Source organism: Carya illinoinensis, chromosome 9 (assembly GCF_018687715.1).
Source record: "Carya illinoinensis cultivar Pawnee chromosome 9, C.illinoinensisPawnee_v1, whole genome shotgun sequence".
Classification (NCBI taxonomy): Eukaryota; Viridiplantae; Streptophyta; class Magnoliopsida; order Fagales; family Juglandaceae; genus Carya; species Carya illinoinensis.
Genome location: NC_056760.1, coordinates 1,395,554 through 1,417,286, shown reverse-complemented (window position 1 = coordinate 1,417,286; position 21,733 = coordinate 1,395,554). Strand labels below are relative to the sequence as shown.

The following is a 21,733-nucleotide window of genomic DNA, read 5'->3' as shown; positions in this document are numbered from 1 at the left end:
GATCACTTAAAAAAATTACAGAACCTTTTTAATTCATACTACATATATGATCATCATGACGTAGAAACCCAGCAACCATAAGATCAGTACGTATGAACTCAGAAATTTAATTCCACAATTAGGTCTCATTTGCGGCTATATATAGCTGCAATCATATGATGATTGCTTTCATAATGATATAATGTGAGCTCAGAAATTTGTCCCATTGTATATTTGGCGGAAAATGATAGAATTACAACGTCCCCTCCTACTACACATTTATTACTTTTTTTTATTTTATTTTTTTTAATTTTTTTTACTTAATGATTAAAGAAGTGATTATTAATAAAATTATATATTTTTTTAATTTTTTCTTAGTAATTAAGGATGTTAAAAAAATACTTAAAAGAAAATGATAAGAAAATAAAAAATTTCAAATCCTTTGTAAGTAGTAAATAGGTAATGATAAGATAGTAAGTTTATCATTACCCATATTTGGCGTCTTGCCTATGACTATATGATCAGTCTCTTAAGGATAATTTGGCTTATACTTGCCAGTTGATCCAAACTAATCTTAACTCATTGCAATTCATCTTATTGAATCATCATGATTTTTTTTTAAATTTTAACATAAAATATAATAAATAATTTAACTTTTTCAAATCTTAAAATAATAATAATATTAAAAAAATAACATTCTAATAATATTTTATTCAACTTTTAATTTTTATCTCAATTTAAATTAATTCAGTTCAACGTCTCAACACAGCATAAATACTTTCTGGATTTTCAGAGCATGGAAGGGTAATTTCAATAATGACGGTAGGCATATGGCTACCGACACAAAAACTGCACTTGTTTCTCTTGGTATTTTGATATCTGTTGAAATTAATGGAGATTAATGTACGTGGCAACGTAAGGCACGAGCAACGACTATGTGAGTATAATGTGACCACTTGCCAATCATGATGACAAAGAAAATGATCGAATGGTTCAGATGTGAACCATCTTTATACTGATATGGCCATTTGCTGTGGCCAAAAAAGAGGCATTTACAGCAGTAGTGTTTGCAAGTAATTAAGCTCCTTTCTTCTGTCAAGAATTCATAGTAATATTTTAATTGTATTTTTTTTAGCTTTTCTTATGTGGATAATTTGGCTTAATTAATGATGTTTGATTTGTTAAAAAAGGATCACATGAAACGTCTCTAATTATTTCAAGTCTCCAAGTTTATTGAACTTTATCACATAGCGAAAGCAAGAGGCCGTCAAGTGAAAATATTCATAATTACTGGAAAAAGCTTTTAAGAACATAAGAAATAAATTTTATGTAATATTTTATACGGCTGTAGAGTACTTTACGTACTGGATATTTTCGCTTTACCTTTTGGTTTAACAATTTTATCTTTTCATAAAGAAGATAAAATTAACACAAAAAAAAAATTAATCAATAATCTTTCTCCGTAATTTAAAAACGTTTAATTTCTCCAGTAACCATGCGAATTCATCCCATTTTTTTTTATATAGAAATAATATATTAACATTAATTTTAATTATCAAGTTCAATAAACATCTTTTATAATTTTTTTTTATTTAAATATGTTTTTCATACTTAATCGATAGAGCATGTTAACTTTCTATTTTGATTATATTTCACCCTTTTATATATACTTCGTAATGAAATTTTAGCATTAATATTTGCATTACTAATTTAAGCTTTCATTAAATTTTATATATCGGTATATTTTTTTAATAAAAAAATTTAAATATCCATTTGTTCAATATATATATTATTTAATTAATTTTAATTGTTTCAAGTAGGACATACAATCAAAACATTTCTCCCTAATAATTTAAATCCTATTGTTGTTGTAAATGCGATATTATGTTACGATTTGAAGATAAAAATCTTATGATCAGAAGACTTTTCTTTTATATTCTTAATTAAGGTTAATGAATTTTTCTATTAGATTTTAAAGAAAATTAGTGTAGTGCATGATATTAATGATTTGAACAGAATTTGAAAATTGAAAAAATGAAGCAGCTTCGAATAGCATAACATTAAGAAATTGTTAATCTATAAAACAAATACACTTAAATATCATATTCTGAATAAAAATAGATATTATCGTTAAGTAATCATTGAAAATATGACTGTTGAAACAATAAAATAATTACAATATGATTACAAAGTAACATATGATTACAAAGTAACATATGATCGATAGAATTGTAAAATACGGCAAAAACAAATTAGAGATAAAAAAAAAAAAAAGAAAAAAAAGAAAAAAAAGAAGAAGAAGATATTTACAAACTTTAAATCTGTATTTAGCGTTAGTTGGTTAATCCTACTTAAATAAAATTTTGAATAGAATAGTGAAAATGTAAAATACGTGATATCAAGCAAATTTTGAGGAATGGGATAGCTATTCCAATTCAAATAGTGATATGAATTTTGCTATTCAGTATAGTTATTTTTATATATTCTTTATATATTTAATTGATATGATTTATCAAAATAATTATCTTATATTGAAAGAAGTAACACAATAATAGATAAAATATATATATATATATACACAAAAGTAATTATAGTCGTACAATTGTCAAAGAAAAAATTTATTTATAAGCCTCTTATACCATACATTATTTTTTTGTTATTTTTTTTTTACTAAATATGTGGTTTATAGATAATTAGTACTTAGTAGAAGAATTTAATCATTTTAAGAAGAATAAAATTAAATAAAATCTTAAATAAAATTTTTAAAAAATAAAAAATTATATAATGTATGATGTATAAAATTTATAAATAGCAAAATTCATTGTCTTGTCCACGTTTCACAGCATGAAGGTTTTTCATGCTGTAGATTCGCTCAAGGTGGTGGGGAACCCACTTTTGTCTTTACAAGGAATTCGAGCCTTCACTGGACCCAAGCGGAACAGATGCAAGGGAATAGCTACTGTCGCTGACTCCGTAGGTGTCGAAATTTCACAACCATTATGGCAGCCATTGAAGATACCGTAATCATCATCCTTTGTAAAGGCTTCGTTGTCAAAAGGTGCCCCACGTTTCACCTCATGCCATTCGATCGCCACATTTGTCTCTATACGGAGGTTCCCTCCGCCGGACCGAAGCGGAACGGATGCAAGAAAAGCCCATCACCGACAGTATTCCCTCGGAAGTGACGAGACAGTTCTATAGCGCCCAGGATACTTTCATATCAAATGGAGTCGATGAAATGTATTTAATATAAAACTACGTACCTGATATTTTTATTATTTTATCGTCCAAAAAATTTCTGAAGTTGTTTGTGATCGGAGGTATACGGTCTGCTCCCAGCTTCTTCTTTTCAGGATCAAGCACTTTTTAACAGTTTCTGTTCGTGATTCTTGAACTTGTATTTAATTTGTGGGTTTTGCAGCAAATATGAGCTCCGAGGCCCCCCTTCACATAGCCATGTACCCATGGCTCGCCGTAGGCCACCTGAACTAGTTCATGCACACCGCCAACAAACTTGCTGAGAGAGGCCGCAAAATCTCTTTCTTCTTGCCAACCAAAACTCAGACTAAGCTGGAGCCTCTTAATCTGCACAAAGACCTCATATCTTTCATCCCAATCACAGTTCCGCACGTAGATGGCCTCCCTTCTGGTACTGAAATAACGGCAGCTATTCCTCGCTCATTGGTTTCCCTCCTCTTCACTGCCTTCGACCTCACTGAACCCACAATTGAATCCTCTCTGGGTGACATCAGGCCCCATTTCGTATTTTACGATTTGGCTCACTGGTTACCATCCTTGGCTCGCCGCCTACGCATCAAGGCTATATGTCTTTCAGTTGTTGGCCCTCCAGCCGTGGGGTATTTGATTAGCCCAGAAAGGAAACTCATTGAGAAACACTTAACAGAGGTCAATCTTAAAGCACCTCCGCCGAGTTTCCCACCTTCTTCGATAAAGCTAAGTGCCCATGAATCCCGAGAAGCACTAACCCTTGTAACGGTGAAGAAAGATGGCCAAGGAGGCATATCATTCGTGGAACGCCTAATGATCTCTTACACAGATTGCGATGCTCTCGTTTTCAAAGCCTGCAGGGAGATGGAAGGGATTTACTGTGACTATCTGGAAGCACAAATTAGAAAGCCCGTGATTCTTTCAGGCCCAATAGTACCGGGGCCACCAACTTCAGCATTAGAAAAGAAATGGGCAACGTGGATGGATGGCTTCGAGGCGAAAACAGTAATACTCTGTGCATTTGGAAGCGAATGCATTTTAAAGAAGGCAGAACCGCTTTGGAGCGGCCGGGCTGATTTCAGCCCTTTAACAGCCAAAAAATGAGAACATGACAGCTCGGCCTTACACACATTAAAACTATGAAGATTACTACACGAGATTACTTCGATTTTCAACGCTACACCACTCTCGATTCCTACGTTGACGACTTGCTGAATATTCTCGATATCGTTGGAGTGGATCGTTGTGCCCACAGCAGCTATTCCGTCTCTGTCATAGAGAATGACGCGGTAGTAAGGGTCGAAGGAGGGGAGAATGCCTTTCCAGACAGATTGGTCGGTGCCGAAGCCATGGGCAAGGACCAAGAACTTCTGTCCAGACCCTTCCACACAGAAGTTGAGGGCTTCTACTGTGCAGTTGCCCATGAGGTATAGAACATGGTGTTTCTGAAACAGGGAAGATGGATGAAGCACTGCCTAAACTATCAACTCCATTCTCTGAAAAACCCTCCAATTTCTCAGAACCCCCTCTACCCAACATATTATCAGATATCTCCAAGAACCCATCAATACAAGGGGCTTTCTTCTTCTCTGTATAACCAAAATAGAAATTCAACCTCCCAAACCATTAAAACAGGATTATAAGTTTCTGTTACATCATAAAAAATAAAAATGAGCACCATAAAGAAGGAACCTTTGACAGGCATGTTTTAAGTTTCCAACTCTTTTTGATTTATTTCTTTATTTTCAGTCTGCTCATTTTGATTTCTCATCGACTAAATGAAGAGGGAGAAGTAAAGAAGTTTCTGGCTGATAATGATGGAAATGTTAGGGAAGAGAGGGGGCTCGCGTTGCCTCTGGGATAGTCATCTGGGTAGGTTGGGAGAGAATAGAGAGCGACAACGTGTGGGTTTTCTCATGCAGTTGGGGCACATGGAAGCTAAAGTGAGGAGGCTACGTGGAATTCACTCATTGGATGGCTGTTATTTGAAGAAAAACAGATGGACCAATTATAAGATTAACTCTAAAGAAGGATCAGTTTCAAGAACTAAGTCATGTATTTCCCCAGACTTGTACAATATCGAGTAAAGGTACAAGGATGTAGACCCATTTGCAGAAAACTCGTATTTCGTTGGGGATGTACCATATTCTATTGTTGCCGGGGTGGAGATTTTGGTAATCCATGAAATCCTCATTTTGTCCTCGCCAACCAAAGATATGTGCACCTGCAAGCAATAACATTAATCATAATATTGGAAGGCTGAATTAATATATATATATATATATATATATATATATATATATGTGCGTGTGTGTGTGTTGTACTTGTTCTGATTTCCAGCGAGCGACATATTCAAACAAACAACCACATGCTATAATAAACTTATGATCGAATTGAACATAATGTAAACACTACCAGGCCAAGAATATCCGGTTGATCGAAGGCTATGCACTCGGAAACGAGAAATACCTCTAATCCTTGAACAATTATATTATATATTATGTCTGTCTTTGGACGAATTGCCAAAAAGTTTATAGATAAGTTGGACCAACAAAAGCCTAACTAGCTTAGAGTTAGGAAGATGGAATAAGGCTTCTTTTGGCCATGTGCAGAAAAATTTAGCTACTGCTAAAAGGAGGCTACAATGCTTAGAAGAGAATGACTCTGGATCTCATTTTCTAGAGGAACATAAACAAGCATGTCTTGAGGTTCAAAAATGGCTTGAAAGGGATGAGTTAATGTGGAAGCAAAGATCTCGGGTGAAGTGGCTCAGAGAAGGAGATTGTAACTCCCGGTATTTTCATTCTAAGGCATCCACTAGACGAAGAAAGAATAGTATTATGCAGTTGTAAGATGAGTTTGGTCTTTGGCAAAAAGGGGATCAGATGGATGCTTTAATTACTGAATATTTTCAAAATCTGTTCACTGCTGCAGATCGTGTGGATATGGAGGATGTTCTTTCGGGTGTTGCGGCCAGAGTCACTGCTGAGATGAATGAGGAACTGTTAAAACCTTATGTTGCTGAGGAGGTGGAGGTAGCTTTAAAACAGATGCACCCTTCTAAAGCCCCTGGGCCGGATGGTATGCCTCCTCTTTTCTTTCAGAAATATTGGGGTGTTTTAGGTAACTCCATTACCAATGCTCTACTTTCAGCTTTGAATTCTGGAATGTTTCCTAGATGTTTAAACCATACTTTCATTACACTAATGCTTAAGAAAGCTTCTCCTTCAAATGTATCAGATTTCCGTCCTATTAGTCTATGTAATGTGCTTTATAAGATTCTATCTAAAGTCATTGCAAATAGACTTAAGAGAGTTTTGCCGGATACTATCTTTGATTCTCAAAGCGCGTTTGTTCCTGGTAGACAGATTTCAGATAATGTTCTTATTGCCTATGAGTTGCTGCATTTTCTTCGTACTAAGAGAAAGGGTAGGAAGGGTTTTATGTCCCTCAAACTTGATATGAGTAAAGCATATGATAGGGTGGATGACTGTTCTTAGAAAAAATTATGGAGTCCATTGGTTTTGATAAGAAACTGATTTTTTTAATCATGCAGTGTGTTAGAACAGTTTCTTTTTTTGTTTTAGTCAAAGGAAGTCCTAAAGGCCCTATTATCCCTTCTCGGGGCCTTAGACAAGGGGATCCGTTATCACCTTATTTATTTCTTCTATGCACGGAAGGTCTTATTTCTTTGCTGAAAAGAAATGCTGGTAAGGAAGAGGTGGATGGTATAAGGATTTGTAGAGGTGCTCCTAGAATAAACCACTTGTTATTTGCGGATGATAGTGTCATTTTTTGTAAGGCTGATGTGATTACAAATGTGAAGATCCAATCTTTGTTGAACAAGTACGAGAGAGCTTCGGGCCAATGTATTAACAAGGAAAAAACTTCTATGATTTTTAGCAAAAATGTGAATGATGACCTGAAAAGAGATATTATGCAGTTGTGGGGTGGCAGTTTTACACAGCAGTATGAGAAGTATTTAGGGCTGCCTCCTATGGTTGTGAGGTCAAAAAAACAAGCTTTTTCTGATATAAAAAAGAGAGTGTGGCAGAAGTTACAGGTATGGAAGGGGAATCTGTTATCTCAAGGGGGTAGGGAGGTGCTCATAAAAGCTGTAGCTATGTCTATTCCTACTTATGCCATGAGTTATTTTTTGTTTCCTAAAATTTTGTGTCATGAGTTAGAGATGATGATGGCAAAATTTTGGTGGGGCGATCAATTTCGGGAAAATAAAATACATTGGTGTAGATGGGAGAAATTGTGTGTTTCAAAATTCCAATGTGGGATAGGTTTTAGAGACCTCCATTTATTTAATCTAACCCTTTTGGCCAAGCAAGGGTGGAGGCTTTTATGAAATGAGGATTCTCTTCTTTACAAAGTTTATAAAGCCAAGTATTTTCCAAATTCAAGTTTATTTGAAGCCAAAGTTTGTGCTAGCTCATCTTATGTTTGGAAGGGAATTTGGGAAGCTCTTGATTGTTTGAGAAAAGACTGTAGGTGGCGTGTGGGAAATGGGCAAATTGTTCGTATATTTAAGGATCCATGGTTACCGGAGTGTTCAAGTGTCTCGGCTTTGGTGGAGGTTGATGAAAACTTAAAAGTTCATTCTTTGATAGATGGAAGCACAGGTTGGTGGAATGTTCATATGGTGAGAGCTCTATTCAATCCAAATTTAGTTCAACAGATTTTAAAACTACAAGTTTCTGTATTTTCTGAAGACTCTTTGTATTGGAGTTATGAAAAGAATGGAATTTTTTCTGTTAAGAGTGCTTATCGATATCTTCAATAGAATCAACATCTTTTAAATGGGCAGTCTTCTAATGGCAGATCTGAGGCTGTGTTTTGGAAGTCATTATGGCATCTGAAACTTCATAAAAAGATTAAGGTTTTTGCATGGAGGGCGTGTCAGGAGAAGCTTCCAACCTACCTGAATCTGAAGAAGAAACATGTATTGGATGATGCAACCTGTGTGCAATGTAATCAAGGTATGGAAGATGCTGCTCATGCTTTGTATTTTTGTTCGGAAGTAAGGAGTGTGTGGGGGGTTTTTTGTTCTCAAATGGATAACATGCAATCTGATTTGTCCTTTTGGGATCTGGCAAATTTGGCTCGTGTAAGACGGTCCGATTCTCTATTGGCCAGATTTGTAGCTATAACATGGGGCCTTTGGTATAGAAGGAATAAAAGGATTTATGAGAATATTTCTATGCATATTTATGTGACTGTTAATAATGCTCTTTCTTTACAACAAGAATATGCACATGTGCAGCTGTTTGATGTTTCAAATCAGAAGATTACTAAGGCGGTACGATGACATCCTCCTCCTAATGATTTTCTGAAACTGAATATTGATGGGGCCACTTTCCCTGAACATTCTGTTGTCGGGATTGGAGTGGTGTTGCGGGATTAGTATGGTGAGGTTGTCGTGGCTTGTTCTAAGGTAGAGAAAGAGGTCTCTTCTGCTGAGTTCATTGAGGCAATTGCACTTCTTAGAGGGTTACAGCTGTGTGCTCAATGAGGTGTCCCAAAAATTATGCTTGAAATCGATTGTTTGGTTTTGGTTAATGCTTTGAATGAAAATTCTAAATGTTTAACAGATTTTGCATTTATTCTTCAAGACATATGATGGCTTATGGAGGGCTTCCAAGAAGTTAAAGTTGTACATGTCAACCATTTAGACAATTCGGTGGCTCATCTTTTGGCAAGACATGCTTGGTTGATTGATGATATTTGTATGTGGTGAGATTATTGTCCTCCTTTTGTTAGTCAAACTTTATGGCTTGATAAACTTGCTATTTGTAAGGATATTTGATTTGAATGAAAGGTTATTCTGATTATCAAAAAAAAAAAAGCCTAACTAGCTATTAATTCCCCCTCGGTTTAAAGAGCAGTGCTGATGAAGAATAAGTCAGTGGTTTTTATTTTCTTTGAATTAGTGAATGGTAAATTGATCAGTAAATATGTCTTTGCAGTCTTCAATTACATATAATCTTTGACCTTAATATTTTGTCCTGATCTGTATATACCATGATGTCGTTTATTTATGTAGGAATATTTATTATATAAAATGACCTTGAAATTTCATCTTTTGAACTTAGGCATGCATGCATACAACTTCCTAGCTAGTACTAATTCTGAAAAAAAAAAAAAATCAAAATCAAGTTAATTTGCTGCTAAAAAAACTTAATTAACTCGTATGAAACAACCAGTTTACAATTTAGAAAAAAAATAAAACACAACTCAAACTAATTCTCTCATTCTAAATACTATATATGCTTTATATTTTTAACCATGTTTTATTAGTGTTAGATTCAGTCCAATTATCATGCATATAGTACTGGGTATAGACAAGAAACAAGTCGATCAGGTGGTTTGGGTCCCAAACAAAAATTTACAGGCGCAACCTGGACTGCGCCTAACATAGTTAAATAGATCATATGAAGTTCATATATACCTGTTGAGGGGAAACAGGATTATGATCATCTCCATACGAGTGAGGAACATGATCAGAGAGAATCTTGCACACAGGCGGGCGGTTGTACGAATAAACGCCGCCAAAGAATAAGCCGGCGAAGGCCAAGGGTAGCGCAAATAATAGAAACAAGCGCAAATCTCGCACACCCATGACGCTTACAAGTACCACAGGAAGAAAAAGAAGAGGAGGAAGAAGACGACGACGGACGACGCAGCAGATTTTAATAAGCGGAATGGAACTGAAGAACGACTTTCCTTCTTATATATTGCATGTATTAAGATTTAAATGACTCCTCGTGTGGACATCTGTGCGCTACGTATTACGTACTCGAAACATATATATAGGCGTGGCATGACATCGTTTTGGACGATTTTCACGGCTATATTTGACAAATTTTTTAAAGCGCGCGCACACAAATTAATATATAGAAAACAGTGTCCGAGAGAATATTGCTGCCATGCATAGGTTTATTCCTTTTCTGAAACTTGGTAACGCCAACCCAGAAAAAAAATGTGCATTCCATGTACAAATTATTCAGTACTCTGAATCTGAAATTAATATCAAATCAAATTCATGATTTGATTATTATTATTATAATTTAATTTTCATAATTATCATTTGATTTTTATAATAACTAAGATGAGTATTTATCTTATCTTTTAAGTATTTTAAAAAAAATATATAAATAGAGATTTATATTTTGTATTCAACCAACTTAATAATAAAGATGTAGCCGACTTTTAAAGTGATCTGATCTCTCGTTTTCCTACTTGTCTCCATCTCAATTTTTTTTATTATATCTTATTTTTTCTTCGGTAAATATCATTCATAATTAATTTGGGGAGTTCAATATTTAACTTTTATTTCACGGAAGTATAATTTGCGTAGGTTAAGAATAATTTATTGACCAACATTTTTCTGGCCACTTGGAATGGTGTAGTGCATATCTCAAATTGGACCGGTCCATTTAGAATTATATAAATTTCAGAACTCCATTTTGATTTATCTTTATCTGTCCCGGACGTCTCCTTTCTGGAACGTTAGTCAAACAGATTTGGTTACAGGTTTGGTATTTCTTATTGTTTTTTGATGTACTATATAGAACTTTTAGTTTTCTTTAGTTGGGTCGGATACTTGAGTTTGGCTGCTTTTCTTTTGAATTTGTAACTCGCAGGTGTCGATATGTAACCATGTAGTATGATTAATCTATTTCGGAGGAACATAGCTATTAAACACGTACTATGATTAATTCTCTCGTGTATTCAAACAATTCAGGTTTTCACTTTACAAGCAGTGTCAGATGATAGGCTTCTCAACCATACTGAATCACTGGAAACTGCTGCGTCGTCATCATTTCTGTGCCATGTCCAGAGCGCATGGGTTGCATTCACCACCGCCAATTGCCCGTGCCCAAAGCTCGCCTCCCTGAAAATGGATATGTTGGGCTTTGGATTTATATACCTGGCACCAGAATGCACGCATCAAGTCAGTTAAGGTCAAACAAATACTGCTTACTTCCGTATTAATATATGCCATTCACCTCAAGAAAATGAAGCTTTGATTTAAGAGACTGCTCGTCTCAAGAAAAACAAATGGAGAATTTCTCCTAACGTCTGCTGGAAATAATTCAATTCAGCTTATATAGCTTATAAGGTCAAGGCCGTAATTCACCCCCAAGGAATACCTCAAGTGTCATAGCCATTCTACAACATCCAAATCGTATATGATAAGGTTAAAAATGGCATGCATATATAGAAGAAGATCTTACTTGCTGGCAAGTCCTTCGCGGTTCCCACCATCTCCAATGGTGATATGCACCGGACCACAATTATCAGTTTTCCCATTGTAAACGCGAGTCTGATAGAGACGAACACCAATGCCAAATGGAAACATTTGACCAGTAAATCAAGCATTAAAAATTTAGATCCACATACAGAGCAGAGTAAATCCACGAGCAAAATCGAATAGAAACTTCCTCTGATCGTTGGGGTCCAACATATGGAAACAGCTTAATTGCAACTAAAAATCATTCACTCTCATATTATGATAAATTAGTAGGGAAAAAAAAAATGAAGAATTCAACTACTCAATAACATTTTAATAGAGGGAGTTTATAAGCTTAATAAATAAGCAGGGTAAGCAGGGAAAAAGAAGCTTACAAAGCGCTCATAGGCATGTACATGTCCGGCAAAAACAACATCCACGCGAGCTCGGTAAAGTAACCCTTCCATGGATGCCTTCATGTCAATCGACTCTTTCTCACCCTGATGAGCTGTATTAGAATTGTACCAGGGCGCATGAATAAGCACTACTGTCCACGGAGTTTTGTTCCTATCAATCTTCCGCAAGTCTGCCACTAACCACTTGAACTGTGCTGAGTTAGGATCAAAATCTGTGTACGAGCCCAACATGATGACATGCACTCCGGCGACATCGAAAGAATAGAAGAGATTTGAGCCCGAGCCACTCTGTTCGAATGGCATGCGCCATCTTGCATTGTAGGCTGTGAAGGGTTCGCTGTGTATGAGTGGGATCTTCTCAATCTCATGGTTGCCTTGCGTCACCATCCAAGGCCTCTGGCTAGCCAGTGGCTCGACAAGCCTTCCAAATGAATCCCATAAAGGCTGATTGAGATCTGCATACGATAAGTCTCCTGGAAGTAGCAGCATGTCGTAGTTCGATTCTGCTATGTGTCGGAGAGTTGATTGGGTCCACCCAGTCTGTCCAAGATCACCTGCATGGATATTATGCAGTTTTGCTTGAACATTAACATTAATATTATACGAAACAGGGAAGACATGATATATGTATATATATAGGTCCTTAAAAAGCTTGTATACTCTGCTTTTGATCTATACATACCAACAACAGCGAATTTGACTGGGAACTGAGCTGGTGGGGTTTTGAAACTGAACTCGCGGGTGGAATCTACGCCACAACGGTAGTAATATAGTGAATTGGGCTTCAATGGACCAATTACAGTGTCATGAATCTCCCCAGAATCATACGTCAAATAACTGTACGAAGATGTAGTCCCATCTGCGGAAAACTCGTACTTCCCAGGAGAGGTACCATATTGTACTGTTGCTGGGGTTGGGGCTTCAGTAATCCATGAAATCCTCATTTTGTCTTCCCCAACTACAGATAAATGCACCTGTATGACTAACCATATTAATGGAAGCTAAAAAACCAATGTCCAATTACTCATAACCACTTTCCTTTAACACAAAATAATACGACGTTTCATTAACAAAAGCAAGCAATACATTCCATGCTCCAGGAACAACAGTACGGGCCCACGACAATTAAAACCAATTAAATACATATTTTCCCTGATTACCAGAGGAGGAGGAGGGGGCGCCCCGGGGGGGGGGGGGGGGGGGGGGGGGGAAGGTGAGGAAGGGAGGAAATACCCACGCAGTGAAGATAAGAATCCCTACCTACCTGCTGAGGAGAAGCAGACTTAAGATTTTCCAAATGGTTCACAATGGTCGGGCGGGGCGGCGGACGATTGTACGTATTGAGACTGCCCAAACACCCATTCAAGGCGAGGCCCGTTGATACGAGAAACAGCCCCAGTTCTCGCGCAGCCATTATGACAGATTGGCATATTCCATCTCTGAGGATGGCTATAGGTTTCGTACGCTCCTCTTGCGTGAGAAAATATCTCCCACAAAGTGTTTCAATTCGTTGTTTACAAAATGGATAGCTGTAGGACGTTTCGAATAAGCTCGTCAAACTAGCCCAACGGCCACCCACGAGCCCATTATGATAGGCCCGTCGGAGAAAAAGCGATCAAAATATCATCTGATACTCTAGAATATGCTTCTTTTTGTCTAGTGTTTTATTTTTAGAGTGCATATATGATGGCTTTTATTAAATTTTATTTCAGTGATTTACAATCACGCGAGAAGAAAATACTTCCCAAAAATTTAATAATTGTGGTAAAGAAAATATTTGAGGGATAATTATCAATAAAGGATATTCCTAAAATACTTATATAACATATCTATTAAATTTTTAAATTTCGAATCTGATTCCTTCTTTCTTCTTTTTCTTTTGACATCATACTTAATTAGTTTATACTTGATCTGGTCAGGACACCTGGACTAGGACCAAACTGATTTACCAGCTAGCTCGATCGATCTTGATCATGTGTTTGAACCTATCTAGCTACATTAATAATCAACTAGCCTTGGGTGAACATCAATCGGTCAGATTTGGTGGGTTCTATATATAAACCTTCAATTTGGTTCATTTGTACTACATTCTTTTAATTAACGTGAGTATTGTAGGTATCTATCTTGTTGATATCGTGTTTCATAGCTCGAACAACTCAGTTATGGGTCGACTTACTCTTACGTATATGACTATGAAATGAGGACTCGAGGTGGTGAGAAACACCTATTTTTCAGCTTGTGAATTTGGAGGGGCTCAAGTAAGAGTGCTTAGAGAGATCATGAGATGCAATGTGGCCATGGTCAAGCGTGCCCACTTTTCAAGCTTGTCTAGCTGTCGGGATTTAGAGGCAAGTGTTGTCCTTAACCCTACGCATGTGGGTTGTCGACCAATAACGGTATCAGGTCTTCTGGCTCAAGACCCATGTCCAGTGCGCATTACCTCGCTGCTTCCTTCTGGGCCGACCTCACTATTCCTGGCCCAGCCCGACCCATCCTATCCTTTCGTAGTACTTCCTTCCACACATATCTGAGCTTTCAATAGTTCTCTGTAGAATTCTCGGAGTGCTAGGCTGGCTAGCTAGCAGCTTCTTACTCGTATGCGTCACATTTTTACTCCTCTGACCTCTGTCCCATGTACATATAATATGTGCGACGTTTGCAAGAGAAACTAGAGGTTTACATGAAGATATAATGCATGTTGTCGATCAGCACTCCTTTCTTTCGGTTTTCTTTTTCTTTTGTTAGTGTCGTTCAAGTAAGAGCCTTAATAACTTGTCAAAAAAAAAAAAAAAAAAGAGCCTTAATTCGGCTGGGTACTCATTAATCCGTACATACCTTCCCTAAGATCGCCTAACTCCGCAAGAGACAAACGTTGTTGTTAGTTATGTACATCAAAGTCAACAAAGTTAGGTTGCCATCCGAAGTACTATAGTATTACATCCATCCCAGAAAGCAATAATATTTCTAGAACACGAAACTTACTTTGACAAAAACGTCACAACAACGTCCATGCTGGCCTGCAGCAGCGATCGATGGTGCAACGATCCATTCATTTCCCCCCACATACATGATCATACATGCACATGATTGCATAAATAATTGGGATTTCTTAAAATCTATTTCAACAATTTCGGAAACAGATTCATACAAAAAATGGAATTAAACACTAGTACTACTATATATTTATAATTGAAGTGAATACATAAATAGATCAATCGTACCTGTTGCGGTGAAACAGCGTCAAGATCGTCCGCGAGATTACGAACGACGAGGGTCTTGTGCATAGGCGGCCGATTGTAGGAATCTACGCCACCAAAGAATCCGGCGAAGGCCATGGCCAGTACTGCTGATGTTAGAAACAGCCTCAGCCCTCCTCGCACAGCCATGGTGCCAGACTAGTACTGTTTTCTTTCTTCAATCTTCTTTTCTTATATATTGATGAAGTAAACTATCCGCACTGCCCACGAAGCAGAAAGAACAAGAACAATGATGATCGAAGAGAATATCAAACAACCCTCACCTCGGAAGATCAGAACCCAAGCTGCCCGGAATGGGACTCTAGTACAAGTATCTTCCTTGCTTCAATATTACATATTATATATATATATATATCATGTGTTGTCTCCTCGATCGTATCTTTATGTGGGTAGCTAGCTGTGAGCTGTGAGTTATTATTACGCAATTCATTGGCGTGACATATTAATTAACAACGTTTCGGGCCAATCTAGCGGCTGCTTGACAGCGAGAGGTAGTATATATTCACATACACAAAACACGTACGTGTTGGCGAGAATATTCCATGAATTTTAATTATAGGAAATTGGCTTTCAAACCTGGAATTCTATTCATGTTATATTATATTTAATATATTATTTGGATAAGAAAGACTAGGTATAGATAGATCCAATATTTGGTTGCAATTAGAATCAAAAGAATGTCCAATATTCAAATACACAAATATCATTTAAATTACTCTTTATCATTGCTGTCCATGATCCCTCCGTACTATTGTCGTTTCCCTAATCCGGAATCATTCCCATCCTTTGGCCGGTTTTGTTATTACAAAAGAGAGTTGAGACACGTTTGCGTGACTCAAACAGCCGACAGCCGACATGAATTACTAGCTGCTGCGACCTTTTACAAGCTAATTATTAATCGACTCGTATGGTTATTAATAGTTTTCCAATTAAATAATTACAGATTATGTGTCGTTCATGCATCCCAAAGAGGAATTGCTAACTTGTCCCAAATTGAAATTGCTATACCACCTAACTGAACACCAATTGATTAACTTATATTAATTATAACAAAGTCAATTAAGTAGGTTAATTAGCCATACGAATCTAAAAAGAATATTCAAAAGATCTCTTGATTCAAGCTGCAATTAACTTGTTTTCTTCTTTCTCTGACGGTTTTCCTGAACTTCGTCTTCGTTTCGCCAAAGTCCTGAGTCTCTTACCTGTAAGACATCTACACACTCTCTACGCACGTATAGACATCTTTTATAAATTAACTTTCAGGCGGAACTTGTAATTATCTGATGAATTACTGGCCGGCCTGTTATCAACGCTCTCTTGACCAGCGCTAGCTAGCTAGCATGCGCATCTCTCCCTCAATCAAGACCTATGCAGCTGATCATGTCCGTTCAGGGCCACAATTAATTTAGTTTGTTTATATCCAAATGATCACTTTAAAAAAATTACGGAACCTTTTTAATTCATACTACATATATGATCATTATGACGTAAAAACCCAGGAACGATAAGATCAGTACGCTGTATGAACTCAGAAATTTAATTCCACAATTAGGTCTCATTTGCGGCTATATATAGCTGCAATCATATGATGATTGCTTTCATAATGATATAATGTGAGCTCAGAAATTTGTCCTATTGTATATTTGGCGCCTTCCAATGACTATATGATCAGTCTCTGACATGGATAATCTGGTTTATACTTGCTAGTTTGATTATAAATTAATCTTTAACTTATTTCATTTAATTATGATAATTTTTTTAAATTTTAAAATAAAATATAAAAAATAATTTAATTTTTTTAAATTTAAAAATAATAATAATATTAAAAAATAATATTATAATAATATTGTATTTAATTTTTAATTTTTATCTCAATTCAACTCAATTTAATATTCAAACGCAATCTTAATTTAAATATTTTCTGGATTGAACATGAAAGGGTAATTTCAATAGGACTATGCTACATACACAGAGATTTTTCCACCGAAAATTTCTACCCATCAGTGCAAAGCTTTTTTTTTTTTTTTTTTTATTTTTTCTTTCCCTATTTTTTAAACTATTTAAATATTTTTAAAAAATAAAAAAATCATATATTCATTTAAAAACACTTACTTAATAGTTAAGTAAAACAAAATTAAAAATAAAAAACATTTCGGTAAAAATTTTCGGTGGAAAATTTCTGTGGAACTAGTATTTTCCATTTCAATAATGACAGTAGGCATATGGCTACCGACACAAAAACTGCACTTGTTTCTCTTTATGTTTTGGTATCTCTTGGTGCTTTCATTAAATTTTATATATCGGTATATTTTTTTAATAAAAAAAATTAAATATCCATTTGTTTAATATATATATTATTTAATTAATTTTAATTGTTTCAAGTAGGACATACAATCAAAACATTTCTCCCTAATAATTTAAATCCTATTGTTGTTGTAAATGCGATATTATGTTACGATTTGAAGATAAAAATCTTATGAGAAGGCTTTTCTTTTATATTAATCTTAATTAAGGTTAATGAATGTTTCTATTAGATTTTAAAGAAAATTAGTGTAGTGCATGATATTAATGATTTGAACAGAATTTGAAAATTGAAAAAATGAAGCAGCTTCGAATAGCATAACATTAAGAAATTGTTAATCTATAAAACAAATACACTTAAACATCATGTTCTGAATAAAAATAGATATTATCGTTAAGTAATCATTGAAAATATGATTGTTGAAACAATAAAATAATTACAATATGATTACAAAGTAACATATGATCCATAGAATTGTAAAATACGGCAAAAACAAATTAGAGATAAAAAAAAAAAATGATATTTACAAACTTTAAATCTGTATTTAGCGTTAGTTGGTTAATCCTACTTTTTTTTTATTTTTTTATTAAATATGGGATATATAGATAATTAGTAAAAAAATTTAATTATTTTAAAAAGAATAAAATTAAATAAAATCTTAAAAAATTATACAGTATATGGTATATGAAAATAGTAAAACTTATTCTCTTTTCCCCGTTTCACATCAGACAGATTTTTCATGCTGTAGATTTGCTCGAGTTGGTGGGGAACCTACATTTGTCTTTACACGGAAGTTTAGCACCCAAGCGGAACAGATGCAAGGGAATAGCTACTGTCGCTGACTCCGTAGGTGTCGAAATTTCAATACCATTATTGCCATTGAAGATACCGTAATCATCATCCTTTGTAAAGGCTTCGTCGTCAAAAGTACCGCACGTTTCACATCATGCCATTCGATTGCCACATTTGTCTCTTCACGGAGGTTCGGCCTTCACCGGACCGAAGCGGTACGGATGCAATAAAAGCCCATCACCGACAGTATTCCCTCAGAAGTGACGACAGTTCTATAGTGCCCAGGATACTTTCATATCGAATGGAATCGATGAAATGTATTTAACATAAAACTAGGTACCTCATATTTTTATTATTTTATAGTCCAAAAAATTTCTGAAGTTGTTCGTGATCGGAGGTATACGATCTGCTCCCAGTTTCTTCTTTTCAGGATCAAGCACTTTTTAACTGTTTCTGTTCGTGATTCTTGAACTTGTATTTAATTTGTGGGTTTGCAGCAAATATGAGCTCCGAGGGCCCCCTTCACATAGCCATGTACCCATGGCTCGCCGTAGGCCACCTAAACCCGTTCATGCACACCGCCAACAAATTTGCTGAGAGAGGCCACAAAATCTCTTTCTTCTTGCCAACCAAAACTCAGACTAAGCTGGAGCCTCTTAATCTGCACAAAGACCTCATATCTTTCATCCCAATTACAGTTCCGCACGTAGATGGCCTCCCTTCTGGTACTGAAGTAACTGCAGATATTCCTCGCTCATTGGTTTCCCTCCTCTTCACTGCCTTCGACCTCACTGAACCCACAATTGAATCCTCTCTGGGTGACATCAAGCCCCATTTCGTATTTTACGATTTGGCTCACTGGTTACCATCCTTGGCTCGCCGCCTACGCATCAAGGCTATATGTCTTTCAGTTGTTGGCCCTCCAGCCGTGGGGTATTTGATTAGCCCAGAAAGGAAACTCATTGAGAAACACTTAACAGAGGTCGATCTTAAAGCACCTCCGCCGAGTTTCCCACCTTCTTCGATAAAGCTAAGTGCCCATGAATCCCGAGAAGCACTAACCCTTGTAACGGTGAAGAAAGATGGCCAAGGAGGCGTATCATTCGTGGAACGCCTAATGATCTCTTACACAGATTGCGATGCTCTTGTTTTCAAAGCCTGCAGGGAGATGGAAGGGATTTACTGTGACTATCTGCAAGCACAAATTAGAAAGCCCGTGATTCTTTCGGGCCCAATAGTACCGGGGCCACCAACTTCAGCATTAGAAAAGAAATGGGCAACGTGGATGGATGGCTTCGAGGCGAAAACAGTTATATTCTGTGCATTGGGAAGCGAATGCATTTTAAAGAAGGATCAGTTTCAAGAACTGGTTTTGGGCCTAGAGCTATCGGGTTTACCATTTTTTGCTGCCCTGAAACCACCAACGGAGGTTGAAACAATTGAGTCTGCATTGCCAGAAGGGTTTGAGGAGAGGGTAAAGGGAAGAGGGATTGTTCATGGGGAGTGGGTTCAGCAGCAGTTGATTCTGCAGCACCCTTCTGTGGGTTGCTTTGTGACACATTGCGGGTCAAACTCTTCAGCTGAAGGCCTGGTGAGTGAGTGTCAATTAGTGCTTCTGCCACACGCTGTGGAACAACATATCATTGCAAGGGAGATGGCCGGAGATCTAAAATTAGGAGTTGAGGTTGAAAAGGGTGAAGAAGACGGGTTATTTACTAGGGAGGGAGTGTGCAGGGCTGTGAGGGCAGTGATGGATGATGATAGCAGGGTTGGGCAGGAGGTGAGAGCCAACCATACTAAATGGCGAGAGTTATTGCTGAGCCCAGGGCTTGAGAATTCCTACATGGACAGCTTTGTTCAAAGGCTGTATTCTGATCTGCTGTAATAATTGTATAATTTCAATCAAGAATAATGATTTTATTTATATCGCCATAGTCATGTGCTGTTGGATGCTGCATGCGTGTTTCTGCCTGATCTGCCTGTGTTTCTGCCTGATCTGCCTTCCAGAAATCAGTGTTGTTGCTATTTTCAATACTAGTTTATCTCCCATCTATATACAATTATGCTATTTACAATTAGTCGGTGTATAATTTATAAATATATTATTTATTATTTAACTCACTGCAGTTATTAAAAAATTAAAATATAAATACTTTTTTATATTAACTAATAATATAGCTTTTTATATTAATTATATTTTCAATATTTTAATAAACAGACTTATAAATATATTTCTTACCATTCACAGCTGCAACGTACGACAATGGCCGAGAGGAATGTTGAGTTGTCGCACATCCTTATTAAACGTGTTCAATCTTATGCACATTGGACATTCATATGCGCACATAAACGTCCAGGTCTGACGGCTAGCAATGTCAGACCTAGCAAAGCAATCCCACTTAAGGTTAAGTTGGGCTTCACTTCGATTTACTGAATTCAACACGGCCCAAGTTACCACACTGCTTCTGAATCTCTGATGCCCCACGTAGCAAACAGAAAAGTTCCATGATTTAACGTCGTTTACTTAAATTACAACGAAATTAAGCAGAATAAGGTAAGTGTAATTACAGGGAAAAAAAAAAAGTTAAAGCAGAATGCTTGTTGAGATAATTACAATTTTATTTTATTTTTTTATTTTTTACAATATAGAAGTGTTATAAAGTAATTATTCTTTCATATATAAAAGGTATTTTTAAAAAATAAAAAATAAAAATTTTCTACATGCATGCATGCGGTCGCCGAAGCAGATATGAACAAGACTTAATTCCTCGTGTATGTTTTATTTTTCTAAAAGATGATTCCTAGGATATTCCGACAAGCCATGTTACAAATTACTTGTGTTAACGATCGATTTAGCTGACTTTGAAGATTAATAAGTGCTTATAATTAAATTAACCTCCAGATCGTGACAAGGAACCATAAGTAGAAGACAGCTTAAAAAAAGTATAGAATGACTCATAAATCAATAATGTTATGTTAGTCAGACCAGAGGCCACATCTTGAATACAGTAGATCTGGGCACCACCAGCTATTCCCCAATGGTAAAACGTTAGGTACTCTCTTTTATTATTCACATATATAAAAAACAAAAAAAAGACTGAATCCTATATATATATATATATTATTATTCCTTCTAACAGAAAATAATTAAAACTAATTAAGAGAGTGGAGATCGGATTAATAGGAAAGTATTATGTATAGACAGCTTAATATATAAAATAGATATCAAAAGAGGAAATTCAAAAAAAAAAAAAAAAAAGAGAAAGCGTGTAGCATGTGAAGAGCAGAACCTGTGGTACCCATTGGTGAGTCAAGTGTTGTGCCTCTGGTTTGTCCGAAAATCACACAAAACAATTTTAAAGTGGTTCAGCAAATTGCTTACGTCCACTGGAGCCTCTTTTATAGAATTTGTACGAGATTTTCAAAACACTCTACAAAATTCTATTTCTCTCTCTCTCACGTTCCTCTTCCTCTCTTTTACCCACTGCATTTTATCTTCAGAGCTCTCTTCTATTTA

General features: G+C 36.1%; 3 protein-coding genes and 1 pseudogene across 6 annotated transcripts; 2 read left to right on the top strand and 2 right to left on the bottom strand.

Moving 5' to 3' along the window:
• Window positions 1–2,756: 2,756 nt before the first annotated feature.
• LOC122277069 lies at window positions 2,757–9,913 on the bottom strand. Its single transcript, XM_043086955.1, has 3 exons — window positions 9,665–9,913; window positions 5,350–5,431; window positions 2,757–4,796 (listed from the first exon to the last, which is right to left on the bottom strand). The coding sequence occupies exons 1-3, from the start codon at window positions 9,833–9,835 to the stop codon at window positions 4,480–4,482; spliced, it is 570 nt and encodes a 189-aa protein (XP_042942889.1). The 5' UTR covers window positions 9,836–9,913; the 3' UTR covers window positions 2,757–4,479.
• LOC122277068 lies at window positions 3,406–4,311 on the top strand (annotated as a pseudogene).
• Window positions 9,914–10,911: 998 nt separating the features above from the next.
• Window positions 10,912–15,463, bottom strand: LOC122277067 (probable purple acid phosphatase 20). Of its 3 annotated transcripts, none has more exons than XM_043086952.1 (5): window positions 15,087–15,463; window positions 12,548–12,839; window positions 11,845–12,419; window positions 11,454–11,542; window positions 10,912–11,146 (listed from the first exon to the last, which is right to left on the bottom strand). In XM_043086952.1, exons 1-5 carry the CDS (start codon window positions 15,249–15,251, stop codon window positions 10,957–10,959), a joined length of 1,311 nt encoding a protein of 436 aa, XP_042942886.1. In that variant the 5' UTR covers window positions 15,252–15,463; the 3' UTR covers window positions 10,912–10,956. The 3 variants fall into 3 exon arrangements, with proteins under 3 accessions (XP_042942886.1, XP_042942887.1, XP_042942888.1); XM_043086953.1 differs by lacking the exon at window positions 15,087–15,463 and adding an exon at window positions 13,130–13,377; XM_043086954.1 differs by lacking the exon at window positions 15,087–15,463 and adding an exon at window positions 13,126–13,270.
• A 2,825-nt stretch (window positions 15,464–18,288) lies between these two features.
• LOC122274990 (cyanidin 3-O-galactoside 2''-O-xylosyltransferase FGGT1-like) lies at window positions 18,289–20,140 on the top strand. 2 transcript variants are annotated; one of them, XM_043083882.1, is made up of 2 exons: window positions 18,289–18,552; window positions 18,714–20,140. In XM_043083882.1, exon 2 carries the CDS (start codon window positions 18,719–18,721, stop codon window positions 20,099–20,101), a length of 1,383 nt encoding a protein of 460 aa, XP_042939816.1. In that variant the 5' UTR covers window positions 18,289–18,552; window positions 18,714–18,718; the 3' UTR covers window positions 20,102–20,140. The 2 variants fall into 2 exon arrangements, with proteins under 2 accessions (XP_042939816.1, XP_042939815.1); XM_043083881.1 differs by having other exon boundaries at window positions 18,289–18,613.
• Window positions 20,141–21,733: the final 1,593 nt, after the last annotated feature.

Bases quoted from the DNA above. Each gene is read 5' to 3' on its own strand.
- LOC122277069 (XM_043086955.1), bottom strand. From the start codon at position 9,835: ATGGGTGTGCGAGATTTGCGCTTGTTTCTATTATTTGCGCTACCCTTG. The intron at 5,432-9,664 runs GTATATATGAAC...TATTGCTTGCAG, and splicing joins ATCCTGTTTCCCCTCAACAG to GTGCACATATCTTTGGTTGG. The intron at 4,797-5,349 runs GTACATCCCCAA...TTGGTTATACAG, and splicing joins CCCGGCAACAATAGAATATG to AGAAGAAGAAAGCCCCTTGT.
- LOC122277067 (XM_043086952.1), bottom strand. From the start codon at position 15,251: ATGGCTGTGCGAGGAGGGCTGAGGCTGTTTCTAACATCAGCAGTACTG. The intron at 12,840-15,086 runs GTACGATTGATC...TTAGTCATACAG, and splicing joins ACGCTGTTTCACCGCAACAG to GTGCATTTATCTGTAGTTGG. The intron at 11,147-11,453 runs GTAAGATCTTCT...TTCTGGTGCCAG, and splicing joins CGCGAAGGACTTGCCAGCAA to GTATATAAATCCAAAGCCCA.
- LOC122274990 (XM_043083882.1), top strand. From the start codon at position 18,719: ATGAGCTCCGAGGGCCCCCTTCACATAGCCATGTACCCATGGCTCGCC.